Here is a 22770-nt window from a genome sequence, read left to right on the forward strand (position 1 = left end):
GATGATTGATAGTTTATTGTTGCAAGTAAACAACAAAGGAGAAGGGAGGAACATGCCATCTCAACCCCCAGGCAGTACAGAGTGTGATTATACAACTAAGGATACATGTAAGTAGCACCAGGAAACTAAGAAGATACAATGGTAGGGGACAAGCATTTTGTTGTGTTTTTATTGATGTCAAGTCACAGGATCAGATAAGATGGGGGACAGGCGGGACTCAATCATTAATCATACTGTACAAGCTGAACCCCGTGGACAGTCTGAGGGCCATATATATACATTTTTTTTTTACTCTGGCTCCCATTACGATTATTTTCCAAGGCTATAGAGAAGATTTACCGGGTTTTCATGGGTAATTTTTTCGTTCAAGTCCAGAAGTCGTGTACAGCTATCACTGGCATCACGAAACAGTCCAGGAAAACCTCAGGAACTTATACGATTGGCTGTTCACGTTGGTAAGCATGAAATACGTTCCCGCTCCCCCTAAAGAAAATGTTTGACTATCCAAATCAACAGCAACAAGTACGTAAACATGAAAGCCCCCCCCCACTTATTTATGAACCTAATAACAACAACAGCAACAAGAAAAGATATAAAGGCGTGCCCAGTGTGGTGCTGCAGACTGATCACATGTCTTAAATGCACGCACGTCAGGGCTCCAAATATGTCGAGGCCGGTCTGGCGTTGGCTCCCGCGGGTCCTTTCCTCCCCTCTGCTCTGCCACACACTCCCAACACCTATCTCTTCCTCTCATATGTAAGCTATAGGTAACACATGAGAGGAAAAAATAGGTGTTGGGACTGTGTGGCAGAGCAGAGGGGAGAAATGGACCCACGGAAGCCAACGCCAAAACGGACTCGACAATTTGGGCCCACGGTAGCATAACACAGTTGGGGAACACTCACATGGATAAGTCAAAAAGCAATACAGAATATAAATGTAAATGCACTAGTATTATGGATCAAAATAAGTACATCTGAACAAAGCCATTTTGATAATCATTGAAAGTATTTCTTTAGATCTATTTTTTCCTTATTTGCTAACCTTTAAATAGTGGAGATATACAGGTACTAGTATTTTAGATTGAAAAAAGTGCATCTGAACAAAGCCATTTTGATAATCATTGAAAGTATTTCTTTAGATCTATTTTTTCCTTATTTGCTAACCTTTAAATAGTAGAGATATACAGGTACTAGTATTTTAGATTGAAAAAAAGTGCATCTGAACAAAGCCATTTTGATAATCATTGAAAATATTTCTTTAGATTTTTTTTCCTTATTTGCTAACTTATACAGTAGAGATGTACTAGTATTTTAGATTGGAAAAAAAAATATTTGAACAATGTCATTTTAATAATCATCGAAGGTATTTCTTTAGATCATTTTGTTCCTTATTCGCTAACTTATTAACTAAATCATCAAGATCATAAAATCAGCAACAGGTTCTCGGTAGATCGCTGTAGTTGTATCTCCACTGTCCACTAAAGGTCCCTTCGGCGCCTACAACAGGACCTGGAGTTGCTGGCGTCCCTCCCGGCAGGAATCCAGGGTCTGGGTGTGCCTCTTGGGGGTCATTGCCACACACAGACAGACGCCAAAGAATCTTCAGCAGTAACAAGAGTTTTTTCCTGCTGACAACTGGGATCAAACGCCTCAGCTCCATTTGGTGAACACGAGCAACACATGTCTTCAGCACCCCAATCGGTACCTGGCGACTGGATGAGCCTGTTGGTCGTATTGCTGTTAAACAAAATGTCATCCTATAAGTTACCTGCTAACACAAACGTCAGAGAGATCGCCTTCCCCTGGTGGTGTCGCGTTGTCTTATTTCCCCAAAGATGTTCTCACAGCCAGGCGAGTTTCTATCCTTTCCCGTGTGACCGTCTAATCGTGGCTCCCATCTCGTGTCCGGTAGACGTGTCATTGTTACAGGCGCACAGTCTTCAGGAACAGCCCAGTGATTGGTGACTAGAGGGATAGAGTGGTAATCAAGGCTAGTTTCCATTCCCTTCCCGTATTCCTGGCTCCCATCTCGTGTCCGATAGATCAATGGTTGTTATTGGCGCATAGTCCTCACGAACAGCCCAGTGATTGGTGATTAGTGGGTTGGAGCGATAGCCGACCCTTGAGATGTCGTGGGCGATGGCTTAGTGGGTTCAAGTATCAATCCATGCAAGTGAAAATTCAAAGCGAGGCGATTCAAGCCCCAGTGCCGCCGGGTAGTGACAGGAAGGGCATCCGGCCTTACTAGTCGTATTTTAAAATATTTTGTCCCCCAAGGTCACATATTTGACAAGGCTTTCGTAGGAGTTGTGGGCATTTCCCTGGTGGGGTAGAGTGACCCTTCCTCTGTACCGTGAACCTAAAATAAACTCACTATAACCCGATTGATCCCTTCTTTGACCTTTAGATATAACTGATGTGAGAAGCGAGAGCGTCTTAAAATACCAGCAACCTCGGAGCCACACCCTCAAAATAGCGACAACCCAATAATCATGAGCATGGGTTAACACTGGCAAGGGGAAGGCATGTGAAAGCGATGAGAATACTAAAGACATGATGATATTCTCGATGACGCAGTGAGGTGGGAAGATTGTTCTATTTTAAAGCGCCATTTCTGCGATGTTAACCAGTTCGAGTCGCCGAGTTGATGGGATGTTCAGGATTCCTTTGGCCGCGGGGACCTCCTGGCCATTCGGAACAGTGTTGGGGGACGGAGAGTGATGGATACGATACCGAGCAGGCAGGGAAGGCGTACAAGTATTATAAATGGCTGGGGATGGCCGCCGACAGGACAATGTTCACGGCTTCCTACAAGAGTCTGCCTGGTGTCATATGAATCACCATTAACAAGGTTTCCGAAGTCGAGTGGAGCGGGAAGCGTCATTCTAGGCATGTTATATACGGACAAAGTGGCCGTGGAATAATGGGTGTGCTTCTGACATGCAATGGCTATAGAGGTAATCCCTGTTGACCGGTTCGTACATTCTGTTCTACACGACTTATGCCTCTCCCTGTTCACTCAGTGGTGGGTGATGTCATGGAGCCGGGGACTGTTTTCCTCGACTATCTTCTCTTCCTGTTACTGGTGGGTGCTGTCAGTGAGCCGGGTAGGGGTTCGTACAGACTGTTCTCGACGACTTCTGTCTCATGCTGTCTGGCGGCCGCTGTCAGTGAGCCGGGTAGGGGTTCGTACAGACTGTTCTCGACGACTTCTGTCTCATGCTGTCTGGCGGCCGCTGTCAGTGAGCCGGGTAAGGGTTCGTACAGACTGTTCTCGACGACTTCTGTCTCATGCTGTCTGGCGGCCGCTGTCAGTGAGCCGGGTAAGGGTTCGTACAGACTGTTCTCCACGACTTCTGTCTCATGCTGTCTGGCGGCCGCTGTCAGTGAGCCGGGGAAGGGTTCGTACAGACTGTTCTCAATGATGTCCGCTGAACCTATCTCCGGTGAGGCTGGAGAGGACTGTGGACGATACTGGATCTCTGTCAGGGTGTAGATTAGCATTAGTAGAGGTAGTAGTAGTAGTAGTAGTTAGTAGTTGTATTTGGGTTTAGTAACAAAACAACAATAAGAAGAGGAGTAAATAACCTGCGGAATGTAGTTACTGAATGTTAAACAATATTATGATCACTTTTTTGGTATGGGTGCTTATACTGGGTTAGGAGGACATACACAGAACCTTTATTTAATCATTTTAGCGTGTCCTACGTTAAGGTGGTGGCGGTAGTTAATTAGGACGGGAAAAACATACGAGTACCCCCTCTCTCTCTCTCTCTCTCTCTCTCTCCTTCTTCTTCTTCGCTTCTTCAGTGTTTTAAGGGGCTGGTTATCTCTCTCTCTCTCTCTCTCTCTCTCTCTCTCTCTCTCTCTCTCTCTCTCTCTCTCTCTCTCTCTCTCTCTCTCTCTCTCTCTCTCTCTCTCTCTCTCTCTCTCTCTCTCTCTCTCTCTCTCTCTCTCTCTCTCTCTCTCTCTCTCTCTCTCTCTCTCTCTCTCTCTCTCTCTCTCTCTCTCTCTCTCTCTCTCTCTCTCTCTCTCTCTCTCTCTCTCTCTCTCTCTCTCTCTCTCTCTCTCTCTCGCTCTCTCGCTCTCTCTCTCTCTCTCTCTCTCTCTCTCTCTCTCTCTCTCTCTCTCTCTCTCTTCCTTCTTCAGTGTTTTAAGGGGCTGTTATCTCTCTCTCTCTCTCTCTCTCTCTCTCTCTCTCTCTCTCTCTCTCTCTCTCTCTCTCTCTCTCTCTCTCTCTCTCTCTCTCTCTCTCTCTCTCTCTCTCTCTCCTTCTTCTTCTTCTTCGCTTCTTCAGTGTTTTAAGGGGCTGGTTATGTTTCTCTCTCTCTCTCTCTCTCTCTCTCTCTCTCTCTCTCTCTCTCTCTCTCTCTCTCTCTCTCTCTCTCTCTCTCTCTCTCTCTCTCTCTCTCTCTCTCTCTCTCTCTCTCTCTCTCTCTCTCTCTCTCTCTCTCTCTCTCTCTCTCTATATCTCTCTCTCTCTCTCTCTCTCTCTCTCTCTCTCTCTCTCTCTCTCTCTCTCTCTCTCTCTCTCTCTCTCTCAGTACTCACCCTGCCCCTCTCCCTGTCCACGTCGTCGCCTCCGGTAGGTCACACACACCACAATGGCCAGGATCACCGCCGCCACCACCACCGCTATCGGCACCGCTATCACCACTGTCGAAGAGGAGAGAGACAGAGTGACCTTTCCTTGTGGCGGCGAAGGTGTGGACGTGGCTTTGGTTGTCAGGCTGGAGGAAGGTCTTGGAGTAGTACCTGAAGATTCTGTGTTGGCTGTGGTTGTAGTAGGTGTTGTGGAGGTAGTACCTGGAGTTGTTGTTGTTGTTGTTGTTGTTGTTGTTGTGGTGGTGGTGGTGGTCGTGATAGGCTGATCCGCGCAGGTGGCTGGGGTCTTCTGGTTCGAGAATTCTCCTGGACCGAGACAAGTGCCGTCTGTCTCATTGGGTTCGCTTGTCCACTTGGAAGAGCCGTGAGCCACAATAGTCAGGCCACGAATGTAGAAGAGGTAATCTGTTGTAATCCTGCCGCAGTTTCCATTGTATTCTCCAATTTTTAGTTTGAATTGCAGAGTAGTAAGGATGCCTGTTTTTGCATTTGCTTTCACATCCACCTGCAGTTTAATCCACTTGTTGTCCCCGTTGTTACACTTGCTAAGGTTGAACCAGGCTACATAACTTGTATCATTGGCTTGGGTCACTTCAAGACTAACTCCCTTGAAGTCATCTCCCGGCTTCACGTACACTGTTCTCGACACATTATTTTGACGTTTTCCTATTGTCTCATTACAAATTATTTCCTTACTTCCTTCACTGACCTCGACCACTCCACTAAGTTGCATACAGTTCGTGGCCGGAGTGTTGCCGTGGGCGCCTCCAAGACGCAGCAGGAGCACCGCCGCCACAGCCACACGCCCCGCCATCTCCCCAAGACACGCCAGGCCTTTGTGTCTCTGGTGTCTCCGGGTGTCAGGGTGAAGGAGTGAACCAAGATGGACGCCGGATATCCTCTCCCTGATAATTTGATGCGGACACACACACACACACACACACACACACACACACACACACACACACACACACACACACACACACACACACACACACACACAAAATCTACGTGGTCATGACAGCTGGTAGAAAGACTTTGCTTTTGACTTTTGACATTATTTACAGGAGTCCCCGCAGTGATTGATTGACTGATAAGTTTATTGTTGATTTTCACAAGAAAGGAGAAGGGCGGAGCATGCCATCCCTTCCCCCAGGCAGTACATAGTGTAGGTAGCATACAGAACAGGATGGCAGAAAACTACAGACAGATATATATATGATGGAGCACATGAAGCTTAACCCGTCCGCTGCGATTGGCACGGATTTTGCCTTCACTGATAGCCAGGTAAAATATAGTCCCAGGTCTTTCTCTGCCTCTGTGGTGGATAATGGAGTGTTTCCCATGAAGTATTGGTGTGCTGGATATCCGCTCCCAAGGTGCAGGACTTTATATTTTTCTTCATTGAATTGTAGCAGCCACTTTTTGTTCCATTCCTGTAGCTTGGTGATGTCTTCTGGTAGGAAATCCGCAGTCAAGAGGTTATAAGAGGTACAAATGGCCGGTATAAGACTCGCTTCTCACATCAACTCTTTCTAAAGGTCAAAGAGGGGGTCAGTCGGGTTCTAATGAGGGTTTCTTTAGGTTCATGGTACAGAACGAAGGGTCAAACTACCACCAGGGTCATAAAACTACTACTGGAAATGCCCACAACTCCTATGAAAGTCTGGTCAAATTTGTGTTCTTGGGCGACGTGATGTAAAGATCGAAGTGATGTTGAGTGGGATGTAAGAAAGTGGAAGAATGTGATAGATATGGCAGTTAAAGATGAGGGATTGAGCAAGTGGAAGAATGGGATGGAAAGAAAGGAAACGAGGTAGGGTATGAGGGAACCCTGGGAGGTGATCTTTTCCGTGCTAGAGCGCAGTGTCTGGATGTGAATTGAACGAAGATGATGCAGGTGTTTCTGAGCGAGATGGGACGTGGAGTGAACGGGAGGACTGGAAGGTTTGCTGCTGGGGCTTAGTGGAGAGACGAATGGACGATGATGCAGGTGTTTCTGAGCGAGATGGGACGTGGAGTGAACGGGAGGACTGGATGGTTTGCTGCTGGGGCTTAGTGGAGAGACGAGTGGACGATGATGCAGGTGTTTCTGAGCGAGATGGGACGTGGAGTGAATGGGAGGACTGGAAGGGAGTGGATGGCTTGCTGCTGGGGCTTAGTGGAGAGACGAGTGGACGATGATGCAGGTGTTTCTGAGCGAGATGGGACGTGGAGTGAACGGGAGGACTGGATGGTTTGCTGCTGGGGCTTAGTGGAGAGACGAGTGGACGAGTGATTGAGGCAGTGAAAGAGTTCTTGGAGGGCATGTGGCGTGCAAGATGTTGGCAATGATATCTTGCCCCTAGTAGCTGTGAACACCGATTTTCTGTATGTTTTGTTTATATTTCACTGGAGGTGCCGATACAAAGGCCTGGCTGAGGAGAAATCCCAAGCCACCTGTGACATCAAGATCAAGGTCGAGATCAAAACAAACCAGCGGTGGACGAAGGGCCCCAAACCTTGCCCCAAGCCTTGCCCCAAACCTTGCCCCAAAGCCTTGCCCCAAAGCCCTGCCCCAAAGCCTTGCCGAAGAAGCAGCGCCGCCACGGTCCACCTGCCGCTGCTCGCCGTGGAAGGTGGAAGAGCTGCGGTGAGGCGGCAGGAACAGTGGAGGCGTGGAGCGGCTGATTTTCTTATGTGCTGCCTGTGTGTGTGTGTGTGTGTGTGTGTGTGTGTGTGTGTGTGTGTGTGTGTGTGTGTGTGTGTGTGTGTGTGTGTGTGTGTGTGTTTACCTATGTGTAGTCTACAGGGCCTGAGTTAAGCTTTAATAGTCCCGTCTCCATGTCTACATTCATCCAGCCTTGTGTATGTGTGTGTGTGTGTGTGTGTGTGAAGGCCAGCTGGGTGTGTGCGTCCCTCCCTCATGCTGTGATTCCCTCGTCAGTACCACAGTGATACCAGTGGCGTAGTGAGGGGATCTGTCGCCCGGTGTGTGTCGAGTTTTGTCCAAACTTGATGTGCGCATGCATGGGCTTTGCTATTTAGGTCCATTGCATTCACTGTACTACCTTTTAACCCGGTGTTTCTTAATGGGGTAAAGATTCGTATTAGGTCCGTGCCAATATCTCATAATCTACTTTATGAAACATCAGTATCTCTTCATATATCTTTTCTACAAACCTTCAACAGTGATGGAAACCCTTTGAAAATCCAATTCAAGGACTTTTTTTTTACTCTTGAAAATATGGGATAATGTTTACGAAAGTGCGTCGCCTCCTCTGCTGGCCGCGGCGACGCTGCAGCCGCCGCAGCCGCAAAATAGCTCGCAGAGGGCTTAGGGTCGGGGAGCATATTTAAACTACTCCAACCAAACTTTATGACCTACTAACGGGGGGGCTGCGCCCCCCTCGACCCCCCCTTCTAACCAGAGGGGGCTACGCCCCCCCCTTGAACCCCCCCCTCATGTATATGTGACTTATTTCAGCGAGGAGGTATTTCTCGCAACACCCGCTGCAGTGTCGCCGCCAGCACCAGAGGAGGCGACGCTCAGTAAACATTATCCCATATTTTCAAGAGTAAAAAAAGTCCTTGAATTGGATTTTCAAAGCATTTCCATGACTGTTGAAGGTTTGTAGAAAAGATATATGAAGAGATACTGATGTTTCATAAGGTAGGTATTAGGTAATGAGATACTGGCACGGACCTAAAACGAATCTTAACCCTTAATGGTCCCTCTAAGCAAGAAAAATGAGAAAAAATCATCACTCACACAAACCGTTTCATTATTTATATCAGAGCATTTGTGATCAGTATATGTATCATCTATTTTGGGGGGTTTATATCATGGCACAAATTTGGCTTGTTGCTGCTACACGGTAAAGCCACAAATTTAGCCCGTCGCTGCTATACGGTAAAGCCACAAATTTGGCCCGTCGCTGCTATCTGTAAAAAAACCAATTTAGCCCATCGCTGCTGCTATCTGTAAGTAAAGCCACAAATTTGGCCTGTCACTGCTACATGGTTAAAAGCTTGTACTAAGCTTACCCTTGATCTTATGACTGTCCTGTCTTCTCAGAGTTTTCACCTGATTGGAGGTCAGGTTTATGGGACACTCCATTCATAAGAGCATAGGGAGACTGCAAGAGGCCTAATGACCTACACAAGGCAGCTCCAGCTTCCCCCCCACTGCCACCTGTCATCCTCGTCCATGTAGCTATCCAGTCCTACTGCCAAAATCCGATAAAACAGAGATATTTTTGTGAGATATATAATAGAAACAATGGATCCAGAATGACAAGCTCCACAATATAAGACAGATGAAAGCAGTTGGCAGCAAAGGGAACAGTGGTTGTACAGATTAGATATAGAGACTTAACCCCTGGACTGCGGATTTCCTACCAAGCTACAGGAATGGAACAAAAAGTGGCTGCTACAATTCAATGAAGAAAAATGTAAAGTCATGCACCTTGGGAGGGGATATCCAGCATACCAATACCACATGGGAAACACTCCACTATCCACCACAGAGGCAGAGAAAGACCTGGGAGTGTATGTTTCCAGGCTACCAGTGAAGGCAAATCCGTGTCAATTGCAGCGGATGGGTTAAAGTACATGTCATGCTGTGAATACTCTCTTGTCTGGAAGTAATTATTGGAGGAGATGATTATTAAAAAAATGTGTACTGTTTTGTCAATCCGTAACGATGTATTTTTTTTTTCCAGAACCTCAAGTCATGCCGATACAGTGCAGCGCCGGGTGTGAGAAGAATGCTGTCTTGAAGGTGAGGGTGTTTCAATGTGTTTATGCTCATTGTACGCTTGAATTTGCATCTTAGGAGGAGAGTATCAAGACGCCTCTCCTCCTGGAAGTGACCTCTCTTTTGGCCACTCTTCAATACTCATTTTTTCATAGGAGTAGTGATTAGCAGTCTTTTTTTATATATTATTTTGCCCTTGAGCTGCTTCCTTTACTGTAAAAAAAAAGATATGTAGTCCTTCACACATCCTTACGTAGCTAGTCTTGTATTTCCATGGTGTTGACATTACAAAGAAGTCATGTAATCAGTGTTTATTCCTCCATAGTTGTTGACGAGGGAAGAAATACAGTTTATATATATTCTGAGCTGTGGTGCTGCAGTGTATGTGAAAAGCTGTTGGTTTGCCTGAACTCTGATGCTTATTTCACACCCTTATGGTAGCCGAGAATTGCCTCAGTTTCATTTATTATTTTTTTTTACATCAAAGGAGACGGCTCAAGGGCAACAAAAAGAGTGCAATAAAAAAAAGCCCACTACTCACCTACTATGTCTCCGCTATGTTTGAATATAGATGCACACTGGGAAGGGAAGGGAAGGGATACTGTAAACCCAGCTGGGAGTTAGGTTTAAGGAGATAGTTTTACATGTTAATCTGTATTCTTAAACATTCCTAAGACACTGGCAATCTCTCTTCTGGGTTAAGTGATTGTTTCCTGGTATATATCTACAATTTCACCCATAACCCGGTAGCAACGACGGGCCAAATTTGTGGTTACGGTATAGAGTTCCACTGCCATCAAAGGGTTAATCCTCCCTGCGGCCTTGGAGAATAGTTGTAGTTGGAGCCTCGATACATTTGAGAGTACAGACCCTAATCTCTTCTTTGGCAGAGACCCAAGACTGGGGATGCTCTGTGCAAGGAGTGTTTCTTCCACGCCTTCGAGGAGGAGGTTCACCACACCATCACTGCGGCCAAGCTCTTCGTGCCAGGCGACTATGTGGCCGTCGCTGCCTCGGGTATGTCAACGGGAAAGACGGGAGCAGTTCCATCACGTTACAAAGAAAAGAAAAAAAACAATAATAAAATGAGGCTTATAACTCAAATTGCGTTACGTTTCACTTGATGTCCAGTGTGCGTTTTGATGCAGAATATGCATTTGTTTTTTATAATTTCATATACACTTAACTCTCTCGCGCACCATAAGTTTCCAATAATTTTCTGTTCCACTCATACATTTCTCAGGCCTGATCAGCCTTTTTTTGCCGCTGCGATACTCTACATTCCCGGACGTATTTTACCCTCACAGATATATCGTACCCCAATAAATTTGGTATCAGTGGCTTCATAAAGACTTGTACTAAAACATGCACAAATAAAAATAGAGGAAAGTATATATATATATATATATATATATATATATATATATATATATATATATATATATATATATATATATATATATATATATATATATATATATATATATATATAAGCAATACAAACTCATTTCAAGTCTCCGTATAGAGTATTGTAGACAATAAATCTGAAGTACCAACTCTTCCCCACTCGCTAGCTCGAAATTTTGTGGGCCAACATTTTTAGCCAAATATGTTTCGAAGCAGAATTTAGTGAGGATTCTTATGGTATCCTCAAAATCCTCATAAGCCTATTAGTTCCTGAGTTAACAGAAAACTGTATTATTAAAAAAAATAAAAAAATAAAGATTTTCCTTTCCTGTCAGAGTAGGCTCACAAATAAAAATCGCTCAAAGCTCCTCATCTGCGCTCCTTAGAAAGGTTGCCATATGTTACCATTAAGAAACTTATCCCAACAAATGACGCTCCCAAATTTGACGCACTTTCACCGAAAACTTAATTTTTAAAAAATTTTTTTTACTTTTATGACGCGTTTCACGTCATCGTGCGCCAGGACCTTTTACCCTTCGATGACGGGAAACACGTCATCGTGCGCGAGAGGGTTAACTTATCTACTGTTGCTTCTTGTACTTATTATTTAGTCATGGAAAGCCCTCTAAGGCACTGGCCATCATAAAGTCCTCATTTATAGATTGTGTAGATGTACGTGTTCCCTGCTTCTCCCCGTGCAGCAAACTCAGTTTAGTGGAGAAACTTTGATGTTTGTTGACAAAGCCTAAGTTAAATGTTTGTTTGGAGTCCATGAAGGAAGATGTGTAGCAATACAAAGAATTTAATCTACCAAATGGCAAAGTTGATCGTTGGAGAAGCCTCTGTGTGTAGGAAGCGGCGAGTAGCTGGCTTTTTTCTCCACTTTTTGTAACCCTTGAGCCGTGTCCTTTGATGTAAGAAAAAAAAGTTGTACTGAACAGAATCATCTTCAGTTTATGGAGAAAAAAATGGACTCAGCAGCATTTTCTTTAGTGCTGTGGTCATATTTTGTTGCCCTTGAGTTGCGAGTAGCGGGCTTTTTTTATTATTGTTTCCTTTTTTGTGTGCCCTTGAGCTGTCTCCTTTGTTGTAAAAAAAAAAAAAAAAAAAAAAAAAAATTGCTATAAGAAAAGAATAAATAGAAATATAAACCCATCATTCCTCACTCTCACAGGCGGCAAAGACTCCACCGTGCTGGCCTACATTATGAAGCTGCTCAACGACCGATACAGCTACGGCCTCAAGCTGGTCCTGCTGTCCGTCGATGAGGGAATCACTGGTAAGCTCTCAGACCCCCAAGAGAAGAGAGTCACTTGAAGGCTGCGAGGGAGGGAGGCTGGATGCATTTGCTGTGAGAGTAACCCTTTCCTAAGAGTCATTGATGAAGAAGTGTATAGTCTGTTCACTTAAGTCTGACCCAAGCTGACAACAAAAACCTAGGCGTGTTCGTAAGCACAGTGCAGATTAGCCGAGAGTGCTGTGTGAGATAAACACAAACAGAGGGTAAAGAAAACTTGGAAGCCAATAGTAGTCAATCAGTAGCCAATCAGCACTCAGCTTGCAAACACACTTAGGTTTATGTTGTCAGCTTGGGTTGGACTTAAGTGAACAGACTTTAGTTGTAGGTGATGTACATTTCTTGTGAGTAGAGAGACACTTGAAAGCTGCCAGGTGGGGAGGCTAGATGTGTTGGCTGTGACATTAAGGGTTGTATTATGGGACATTTCGGTGCCCAAGAACACATATTTGACAAGGCTTTCGTAGGAGTTGTGGGCATTTCCAGGGGTAGTTTTCTGACCCTGGTGGTAGTTTGACCCTTCTTCTGTAACATGAACCTGAAGAGACACTCATTAGAACCCGACTGACCCCCTCTTTGACCTTTAGAAATAGCTGATGTGAGAAGCGAGTGTGTCTAACAATACCAATCTGACCCTTTCCAAAGAGTCACTGATGGGGGAGTGTAGTCGTGGGAATGTACATTTGTTGTGAGAAGAGAGACACTTGAAAGCTGCAAGGGAGGGAGGCTGGATGTGTTGGCTGTGACATTAACCCTTCCCTAAGAGTCATTAATGAAGGAGCGTAGTTGTGGCCTAACTTATGGGTGATGTACATTTGTTGTGAGAAGGTATCCATGGCAGTGTGATTTTGGTTGGTATTATAAGATTCTTTGGCGTCTCATATCAGCTATTTCTGAAGGTCAAAGAGGGGATCAGTCAGGCTCTAATGAGTGTTTTTTAGGCTCATGCTACTGAAGAAGAGTCAAACTACCACATGGGTCATAAAACTACCCCTGGAAATGTTTAAAACTCCTACAGAAGCAGTCAAGGGGTTAAGTCTTCTGTTATGCTTCATTTGATTCATAGGAAATAGAGATAAACAGCAGGAAAAAGTAAAATAATAACTGGAATGGTTTTGTAGATAGTTCTCTTACGCGTCATTTGATTCATAGGCAATAGAGATAAACAGCAGGAAGACTGGTATTGGACAAAGCGTGGAGAAGTAAAACAATAACTGGAATGGTTTTGTAGATAGTTCTCTTATGCGTCATTTGATTCATAGGCAATAGAGATAAACAGCAGGAGGATTGGTAGTGGACAAAGCGTGCAGAAGGAAAATAATAACTATGGAATGGTTTTGTAGATAGTTCTTTTGATTCATAGGCAATAGAGATAAACAGCAGGAGGATTGGTAGTGGACAAAGCGTGCAGAAGGAAAATAATAACTATGGAATGGTTTTGTAGATAGTTCTCTTATGCGTCATTTGATTCATAGGCAATAGAGATAAACAGCAGGAGGATTGGTAGTGGACAAAGCGTGCAGAAGGAAAATAATAACTATGGAATGGTTTTGTAGATAGCCCTCTTATGCGTCATTTAATTCATGCTCGACATCCTCAGGCTACCGAGACGACAGCTTGGAGACAGTGAAGCGAAATGAGCAGCAGTATGGAATTCCCCTCAAGGTGGTGTCATACGAGGAGCTGTACGGCTGGACCATGGACCGTATAGTGCAGCAGGTAAGCCCCACCACCTGTGTGTTTGCCAGTGAGAGTTTAGCATGTAGCTGTAACCAGTCGTAGAATAGGAGACTTTGGGTCGTATTATAAGACATTTCGCCCAAGAACACATATTTGACGGAATTGACCTCTCTTTTGGCCACTCTGTAATTTTAGGAGCAATACATAGCAAGCTTTTTTCATTTCATTATTGTTTTATTTTTTGTGTGTGTCTTTGAACTGTCTCCTTTGCTGTAAAAAAATAGGCTTTCATAGGAGTTGTGGGCATTTCCAGTACTAGTAGTTTTATGACCCTGGTGGTAGTTTGACCCTTCTTCTGTACGACGAGCCTGAAGAAACACTCATTAGAACCCGACTGACCCCCTCTTTGACCTTTAGAAATAGGTGATGTGAGAAGCAAATGCAATCACAGGCGCCATGTTGTCACCAAGAGAGGCGCCCGAAATTTAAACTGAAGCGGATACAACAGATTTTTTTGTGCTATAGGTATCAATAAGATGTCGGAGAAGTACCGAGATTGCAAAAACACCAATGTACCAGCTCTTTCGGTCACAACATGGTGCCTGATGAAGCTGGGCAAACTCCCCTCTATTCTATGGCTCTGTATATCTATGGCACTCTATATCATTAGTCATCCTCAGCAGTCACATTTCCATGCTGTCTGTTGTTTCGTTACCTGCATTTTGTGTGTGCGCCGTCTCCACCCTTTCTTTACTTCACTCCTTGACCAGTATTCGTAGTTTTGAGGAAGGTTGTAAGGTTGAAGGTTGATGTATGTGGGTTCTCTGAGGCTGTACATGTTGCATTAGCCAAGTCAGCTGATTGGGCTAAGGTTCTTTAAACATATCAGGACTACCGTTCGCATATTATCGTACTCAGAGCATAACATTTAACCGGTTTCTGAGATGTGCACTGAACTTTGAGGTAGAGGGCAGAAGACCACCAGGAAGGCCAAGGAAGATGCGGAGAAGGGTGGTGGAGGAAGATATGAGGCTGAACATCACGGGAGAAATGGCTGTGGACCGGCAAGAGTGGAGGAGCCTCATGATCCGTCCAACCCCACCATAGGGAATAAATGGATGTTAAATGATGATGATGATGATGAGTATTTAACCGGTTTCTGATGCATAACTATTGCCGAAACATCAGGAATTATCTATTTATTGGGGCCCAGGAGACACTTTTGGGGTCGGAGGTTTGTAAATATAAGAGGCTGAGTACGACAATCTGGAAACGTTGATCAGGACTTCCATTACAGCCGTTTCCCAAGCCCACAGAGAAGATTCACCGCGTTTTCATGGGTGTTTTTTCCTCTTCACGGTGTGGATGTCGCGTGGAGCCATCATGCGGATCACAAAACAGTTCATAAAAATCCCAGTAGCTTCTATGAGAGGCATTTCAAACAGGTGAACTGATTTTACGTTTAACAAGAGAAGATGGCGCCACTATAAACCACTATAAACACAAAGCTACTATATCTGAGGAAGAGATATATTGTATAGGGATATAGCAAATGTTTTGGAAATGGATATACACTTACAGGAGAATTTACAAGACTTTATTATGATTTCATTACAGATTCAGAACCACTTCACTTTACAATGATGAGGAGAATGTGGCTGATTTCAAATTAATACAAATATCCCTTAGCATGAAGTTGATTTTTCAGTAGTCAGATAATTTTGAGGTCACCCAAATTATAACACAGCTATTGCTTTCTGTAACTTGTATCAATAATAATAACAATGATGATAATAATAATAATTGTAATAATAATAATAATAATAATAATAATAATAATAATAATGTGAAGATCATTCCTCCACCAATAACTTCTCTCTTTTGACTACTCCTGTTTAATTTTGCAAGGGCAGTGATTGGCAGACTTTTTTTTTTTTTTTTTTTTTACCTTTGAGTTGTTTCCTTTACTGTAAAAAAGGTTAACTCAGTCACTCAGTAATAAGGTAAAGATAATATATCCACCAATATAATTAACTCCATCGCTCAATAACTTCTTTTTTAGACAGGTCGTCGGAGCAACTGTACATTCTGTGGGGTGTTCCGGCGGCAGGCGCTGGACCGGGGGGCGGCCCTGCTGGGGGTGGACAAGATCGTCACCGGACACAACGCTGATGACATCGCCGAGACAGTCCTGATGAACATCCTGCGCGGGGACGTGGCCAGACTACAGCGCTGCACTGCCATCGTGACGGTAAGTGTTGCCTCGGTGGGATAGTCTGCGGCAGAGTTGCTGTTGTTGTGTGCATTGCCACTGGACTGCTGATTAACCCAGTAGCTGCGGGGATCATGTTTCTTAAAGGCGAGAATAATGAGAGAAAATCATCACTCGCACAAACCATTTCATAATATATATCAACGCATTTGTGATCAGATCTATTTTGCGGTTTATATCATGGCAAAAATTTGACCTGTCGCTGGTACACGGTAAAGCCACAAATTTGGCCCGTCGCTGCCACCAGATTAAGCTTCAAGGTATTTACTTGTTCCAATACTGTATTTACATTTGCAAACCTAAACCCTTATTCCTCTCTCTGCCTCATTACGTTTTTGTAGGAATATAGCAATTGTATCAGACACAAGGATGCAAATACACATGCAGGCCTTTGCAGTAATGAGATCAATTTTTCAGTCAGTTGTTTGCCACATTGACCACTGAGGACGTAGCAGGTCTTGGGTACCGCTGAATACTCTTGGTAGATTGTGACCTCAGGAGATAAGTTAGGAAGGAGATTCTTGTGAGGCAGATGAGGGTTCTCTTTAATGCTTCAAAGGTGGATTTAACGTACAAGAACAAATTACTCATTCTAAAACTGATTACATGATGGCTGCAAATATCATTAATGAGTAAAAAGATGGAAAAAACATCAAATGACTTCCGCTTACCATAATTGCTTTATTTTTTCATCCCACTGAGTTTTGGAAATCATGTTATAGCTGTAAAATCACTGCTTATCTAATGATGTCAACAAAATTTACATATCTTGTGTAGGTAACAGATGAGCGAAGTAAGTAAATGCAAATACTTTCTGAACTTCGGCTTGAATGTTGGGTGACGAGGATGTCAAACGCCCAGCCCGCCACCAGCATCCTTGCCTAATCAGCTAGGAGTCGGGCCTTCAGCTCGTGTGAATGGACTGTGTCTGTATCTAGAGATTGTGGTGGTGATGGCACCACTTGGTATCTGTATAGCACTGAGATGGCCCAAGGAATTTGATTTATCTACTTGACTTCTCTGCTACACTCCATTCATTCACCGTGGCCAGATCACATGCAGCACTGTCTAATATTAGATTGTTTGTTTTTCAGGGTTCAGAAGGAGCCATATCAAGGTCCAAACCCTTCAAGTACACATACGAGAAAGAAATCGTGATGTACGCCTACTTCAAGAGGCTCGACTACTTCTCAACAGAGTGCATTTACTCGCCCAATGCATATCGTGGCCATGCCCGGGCGTTTCTCAAGGACCTGGAGAAGGTGCGGCCAACTTCCATCATCGATGTCATTCACTCAGGTGGGTTGTGCTATGATGTTGTGTAATCTGATATAGCTAGTGGCAGCAAGGAATTTTAGTAATTGTTACATTCTACTTGATGGGTAGATAAGTTTGGCACAAAATGCATGAAAATAATTATAGGCTTATTTACAGGGAATATATACGTGAAATTGGGTTTAATGGGTATGATATATAGGCTTATTTACAGGGAATATATACGCAAAATTGGGTTTAATGGGTATGATATATAGGCTTATTTACAGGGAATATATGTGAAATTGGGTTTAATGGGTATGATATATAGGCTTATTTACAGGGAATATATACGCAAAATTGGGTTTAATGGGTATGATATATAGGCTTATTTACACGGAATATATACGTGAAATTGGGATGATAAACCGTGTTAAGTCCAAGATACCTAAAAGAGTCTAGTCCAAGATACCTAAAAGAGTCTCCGGAGAAAGACTGGAAGCATTTTGTGTTAAATTAAACAAGATGAATGTCCCAGCTAGGCCTTTATTGAGCAGCTCATTTTCTTAACATTGTACATGTAATTTTCACCCTATAAAAGCTTTCAGGATTTAAATTGCCCAGTGGACATCCTCTTAGTAAACACAGTACATGTAATTTTCACCCTATAAAAGCTTTCAGGATATAAATTGCCCAGTGGACATCCTCTTAGTAAACATTACTTCTGTACAGACTTGAAGGGGAAACAATAATTAGTCTTAATCAGACTTGAAGGGGAAACAATAATTAGTCTTAATTGACACTTATTAGGAGAGGTGACCACTCTGTCCTCATGTTGCCCTGTTTTACATTTATATAACTCATACTAGTAGTTCGCCTAATTATTTATCTAGATTGGGAGTGGCCAGGGTCTGAGGGTTCTTGAAATATACACCACAGACTGCCAGGAATTGAACTGAGCCTTTAGAATAGAAGCAAGAGCAGCCTACCAACCGAGCCACTGGTAAACTAAAAAGTCATACCAGAGGCCTAGGTGACTCCTGGCAGGCAGTGGTGTACATGTAAAGAATTCTCACTTCCTTATTGCAGTTTCTCGGATGACTTCAAAAGGTCTTGCACCTGGAACATCCTGAGTCTCTCGGAGGTTCATTAACCGCCTCATTGTTCAGCCGATCTCAGGAGGCTGGAGGGTGATGTAGCAGACTCTTGAGACTAGAAGGCCTCCAGTGGCTGGATCAGTAGTAGGGTGGCACACCTGGTGAGAGAGAAGGATAGATAGATCAGGTGTGGTGTCATGATATGGCTATCTGTTGTTATTTCAAAGTGGGGAAATGTGAAACAGAGCTGCAAAGGCAGGGATATGAGAGTGTTTTTGCCTCACAGGAGATGCTGGAAAATATTAAAGTCATGTTACCAGGCTTGCTGGGAATTGGGAACAGTACAGGGCTCTGTTGTGTACAACTAGAGCTCTCTTGAAGAGTGGCAAGGAGATGTATGTCAGGAGTCTCGCTGAGGAGGTTGATGGACATCCCCATGCGAATAACCTCGGACCTGCTTACCGAGCCCTGAAGAAGCTCCGCTCCAAGCCTCCCTCTTAAGTGAGCACTGTCCAAAACAGAGGATTGCCTCGTGTCAGACATGGATGGGCAGAGGGCTTGATGAGCTAAGTACTTTGATCAGTTGTATGTGGCAGACCCTCCAAATGGCCAGCGTCCAGTTGCTGGGTTACAAATGGCAGATAATGATCCACCCATAGATGAAAACCATACTCTCTTGACAAAGTCAGAGAGTCTGTGGCAAATTTGAGGGGTAAAAAGGAAGCTGGTATGTGTGACATCATTGCAGAGTTGGGTGGACCATTGTCTGCCATTTATAACCCAGTGGCTGGAAGATGCTCAAAGTACTTGGCCTAACAAGCCCTCTGCCCATCCATGTCTGACACGAGGCAGTCCTCTGCTGTTTGGCTGGCGCTCACCTGGGAGGGAGGCTCAGAGCAGAGCTTCTTAACGGTTTGTTAAGCAGGTCAGAGGTCATTCGTATTGAGATGGCCCTCGACTCCCTTAGTGAGACTCCTGACATACCTCTCCTTGTCTCTCCCGAGGAGAGCTCTGGGCCTACACAACAGAGCCCTGTACTGGTCCTGATTCCCAGCAAGCCTGGCAGCGTGACTCCTCGATATGCTCCAGTGTCTCCTCCGGGCGCTGTCCAATGCACTCCTTTTCACGTTTCACATTTGTGGGTATCCCACTGTTTTACAGGGTCCACAGTGGTGCTGAGCACATTGAACCAATATGAGTGTCACTGCAGAACTGGTGCAGTGGGAAGATCATAGTGAAAAATTATATTTATATAAATGTTACTCCTTGGCAGGCGAGAGTTTCTCCATCAGGGAAGGCGTGAAGCTTCCCACCCAGTCCCTGTGTGAGCGCTGCGGCCACGTGTCCTCCCAGGCGGTGTGCAAGGCCTGCGTGCTGCTGGAGGGCCTCAACAAGGGCAAGCCAAGGCTGGGTCTGGGGAAGTCATCAAAGGTGGATGAACACATGGCGCAGGAATCCAAAGCGTCCCCCAGCACAGCACCCACGGCACAAGGCTCAGTGGACTCGTCATCCTCAAATCCACATTCAGCGCACAGCAACATTCTGAAGAGTGTACACAACTTGAATTTCTGACATTATTTATATTACATAAAGGTTTAATAAAGTCTATTACACAAAACTCTTGTGACTCTTATTCATATGATTTAGCTCACACTTGTAATGACCACAAGAAGGGAGGGAGAGGAACAATCTGGTGAGGTGGGTATGAGGAGAGTAGAGCTAAGTTTTGAGCACACTCCAAGTTGCCACATCATTGTTAGTAAAGACTAAAGGCCTGTCCACACGATCGAGCAGTGCCCTCGAGCACAGGCGAGCGGTCTGTCCGTTGACGGGCTTACCGCTTGTGCCCGCTGAAAACCTAGTATTTTTTCAGCGGACACAAGCGCTGCACTTGAGGGCACTGCTTGATCGTGTGGACGGGCCTTTATATGATGTTTTGAAAAGTCAGGTATTAGTGTTGAATGTCTTTTGGGATTCTGGATTTTGGAAACTTTAAAAACAATTAGTATGAATTAAGATATAGATTAATAAATAAGTAAAATGAATATATCACATACATAAGCATATACAGCAGATACAAGAGAGAGAGAGAGAGAGAAAATATATCAATAACTATCAAACAAGAACAGAATCCAAGTGCTCTCCGGTAACCTGACCTTTCCTAGAAGTGACGCGGTGGAGGGTCATGAGGCATCGAAGTTCGGAACTGAAGAACAGACTGAGAAGTAGGTCTTCAGGCTCTTCCTCGGGAGCTTGAAGAAGGCGCAGGATCATCACATCGATTTGGAGAGACGTACCAAATCGAACCTGAAAAACGTACCAAATGAGATCCAAATGTATAGGACAATGCTTGCGGTACTTTTTGCCTCACTCCGCCTCCGGTGGTTGGGTTTCGTTACAAGATTGGTATTCGTCTCGTGTTAGGCTTGTTTTTTGGCTGTCAACATCATCACCATCATCAATCACTATTAAGGGGTTATTACACTGGGCAAATTTTCCGTGGATCTTCAGTCAAACCACGATTTCCGCTGGCGTGGTTCTCATTTGTTTCTCGTTATTGCTGCTGCTGATGATGGTGAGTAATACCGTCGTCCTTCGTTAAAATCTACCGTAGCTTTGGAAGATCGTGGACACGTCAGAAAACCACGCAAATATGAGAACCACGCCAGCGGAAATCGTGGTTTGACTGAAGATCCACGGAAAATTTGCCCAGTGTAATAGCCCTTTAAGTCTTCGTGGTTTATCATCTGCTTATCATCTTTTATATAAGAAAACGTGGATGTTGAACGCGCTGCCGAAAAAAAAGTGAAATAGAAGTACCGTAAAATTATCAGCAGCCAACCAGCGACTTCCAAATATATTCCGCGGACCCGCCGAACATGACCCAGTGAGGAGGCGGTGGCTGAGTGGAGCAGTTCGCGTCCCGCCCGCCGCGACAAAATTTCTCCCCACCAGCATCGCTCCCTTCTCACCTGTGATTGCATTCTAATTACCTGCCCCGTGACTCACCTGGGCATGATGTAGTGGGTGTGGGGAGAGAGAGAGAGAGTGAGAGAGAGAGAGAGAGAGAGAGAGAGAGAGAGAGAGAGAGAGAGAGAGAGAGAGAGAGAGAGAGAGAGAGAGAGAGAGAGAGAGAGAGTAATTAGCAAATTGTTTCAGTCACCGCCGAGTGGCCTAAGACTACCCACATGCTGTCCTGAAGCCCACCTATCAACCCAGACTATAAAACAATTCTCCCAAACCGAGGATCAAAGATGAGCTCCGAGGGGCAGCGTGGGCCTAGCAAGATGGCGCCACTATAAACACTTGCCTGCGCCATAACGGGCTGGGGTTGCGCAGCGTTAGTATTAGTTATAACGAAGAGTTTTGAAAATGGTAAAACGTAAATGAGGCGTTGAGTTTTAATGATGATAATGGTGACAATAATAATGATAATGATAATAATGATAATAATAATGAATAAAGGAATTGAAAAAAAAATATGTAAATTGTCGAAGCAGTTATTTATGTGTGTGTGTATGTGTGTGTGTGTGTGTGTTGCAGCTACTAATGTTTGGGGGAGTAGATAAATTTAATCCGTAATTTCCCAAAGGAGAACTATGTACGGGCCACACACACACACACACACACACACACACACACACACACACACACACACACACACACACACACACACACACACACACACACACACAAAGAAACACACACACACACACACACATTCAAACTTTTTGGTGAGAGAGAGAGAGAGAGAGAGAGAGAGAGAGAGAGAGAGAGAGAGAGAGAGAGAGAGAGAGAGAGAGACCTATAACCTAGATTGACAGGTTTACATGCAGTCTCTCTCTCTCTCTCTCTCTCAAAAAGTTTATTCAGATCTTCCTATCCATATATAACCAATTATATCTTTCCCCTTTCGTGCAGTGCTCTCTCTCTCTCTCTCTCTCTCTCTCTCTCTCTCTCTCTCTCTCTCTCTCTCTCTCTCTTCTCTCTTCTCCATTCTCTTCTCTCTCTCGCCCTTTTCTTTTCCTCTTCCGCCCACGTCACCGTCTGCCGCGCCAGAGGAAGGAAGAGAGAGAGAGAGAGAGAGAGAGAGAGAGAGAGAGAGAGAGAGAGAGAGAGAGAGAGAGAGAGAGAGAGAGAGAGAGAGAGAGAGAGAGAGAGAGAGAGAGAGAGAGAGAGAGAGAGAGAGAGAGAGAGAGAGAGAGAGAGAGAGAGAGAGAGAGAGAGAGAGAGAGAGAGAGAGAGAGAGAGACAGGGGGACAGACAGGCATACAGACACAGACAGAGATAGATAGACAGAAAAAGAGATAAATAGATAAATGAGAGAGAGAGAGAGAGAGAGAGAGAGAGAGAGAGAATATCAATAACTATCAAACAAGAATAGAATACAACCGTTCTCCAAAAACTTTTCCTTTACC

At 44.4% G+C, this 22770-nt stretch overlaps 2 protein-coding genes across 5 annotated transcripts in view; one reads left to right on the forward strand and one right to left on the reverse strand.

Moving 5' to 3' along the window:
- LOC127001265 (uncharacterized) lies at nucleotides 1–5481 on the reverse strand. Of its 3 annotated transcripts, XM_050865628.1 has the most exons (4): nucleotides 4758–5481; nucleotides 4554–4658; nucleotides 1167–3484; nucleotides 1–1044 (listed from the first exon to the last, which is right to left on the reverse strand). In XM_050865628.1, the coding sequence occupies exons 1-3, from the start codon at nucleotides 5419–5421 to the stop codon at nucleotides 3066–3068; spliced, it is 1188 nt and encodes a 395-aa protein (XP_050721585.1). In that variant the 5' UTR covers nucleotides 5422–5481; the 3' UTR covers nucleotides 1–1044; nucleotides 1167–3065. The 3 variants fall into 3 exon arrangements, with proteins under 3 accessions (XP_050721585.1, XP_050721583.1, XP_050721584.1); XM_050865626.1 differs by having other exon boundaries at nucleotides 4554–5481; XM_050865627.1 differs by lacking the exon at nucleotides 1–1044 and having other exon boundaries at nucleotides 1142–3484; nucleotides 4554–5481.
- The window catches only part of LOC127001266 (cytoplasmic tRNA 2-thiolation protein 1-like), a 33794-nt gene extending 13822 nt beyond the window's left edge, over nucleotides 1–19972 (forward strand). The window contains exons 1-8 of one of the 2 annotated variants that reach the window (XM_050865629.1): nucleotides 7054–7239; nucleotides 9311–9369; nucleotides 10236–10362; nucleotides 11927–12031; nucleotides 13650–13768; nucleotides 15792–15980; nucleotides 17096–17300; nucleotides 19626–19972. In XM_050865629.1, coding sequence (XP_050721586.1) covers nucleotides 9322–9369; nucleotides 10236–10362; nucleotides 11927–12031; nucleotides 13650–13768; nucleotides 15792–15980; nucleotides 17096–17300; nucleotides 19626–19924 — 1092 coding nt within the window. In that variant the 5' untranslated portion in view covers nucleotides 7054–7239; nucleotides 9311–9321 and the 3' untranslated portion in view covers nucleotides 19925–19972. Of the gene's footprint in view, nucleotides 1–7053; nucleotides 7240–9310; nucleotides 9370–10235; nucleotides 10363–11926; nucleotides 12032–13649; nucleotides 13769–15791; nucleotides 15981–17095; nucleotides 17301–19625 lie in introns of those variants that run through there. The other variant, XM_050865630.1, reaches the window with a different exon arrangement.
- Nucleotides 19973–22770: the final 2798 nt, after the last annotated feature.

The sequence above is a fragment of the Eriocheir sinensis genome, chromosome 20 (assembly GCF_024679095.1).
Source record: "Eriocheir sinensis breed Jianghai 21 chromosome 20, ASM2467909v1, whole genome shotgun sequence".
NCBI lineage: Eukaryota > Metazoa > Arthropoda > Malacostraca > Decapoda > Varunidae > Eriocheir > Eriocheir sinensis.

Excerpts from the sequence above, each read along its gene's own strand:
- LOC127001265 (XM_050865626.1), bottom strand. The coding sequence starts at position 5,421 with ATGGCGGGGCGTGTGGCTGTGGCGGCGGTGCTCCTGCTGCGTCTTGGA. Across the intron at positions 3,485-4,553 it reads TGGACAGGGAGAGGGGCAGG|AGATCCAGTATCGTCCACAG; the intron begins GTGAGTACTGAG and ends ACACCCTGACAG.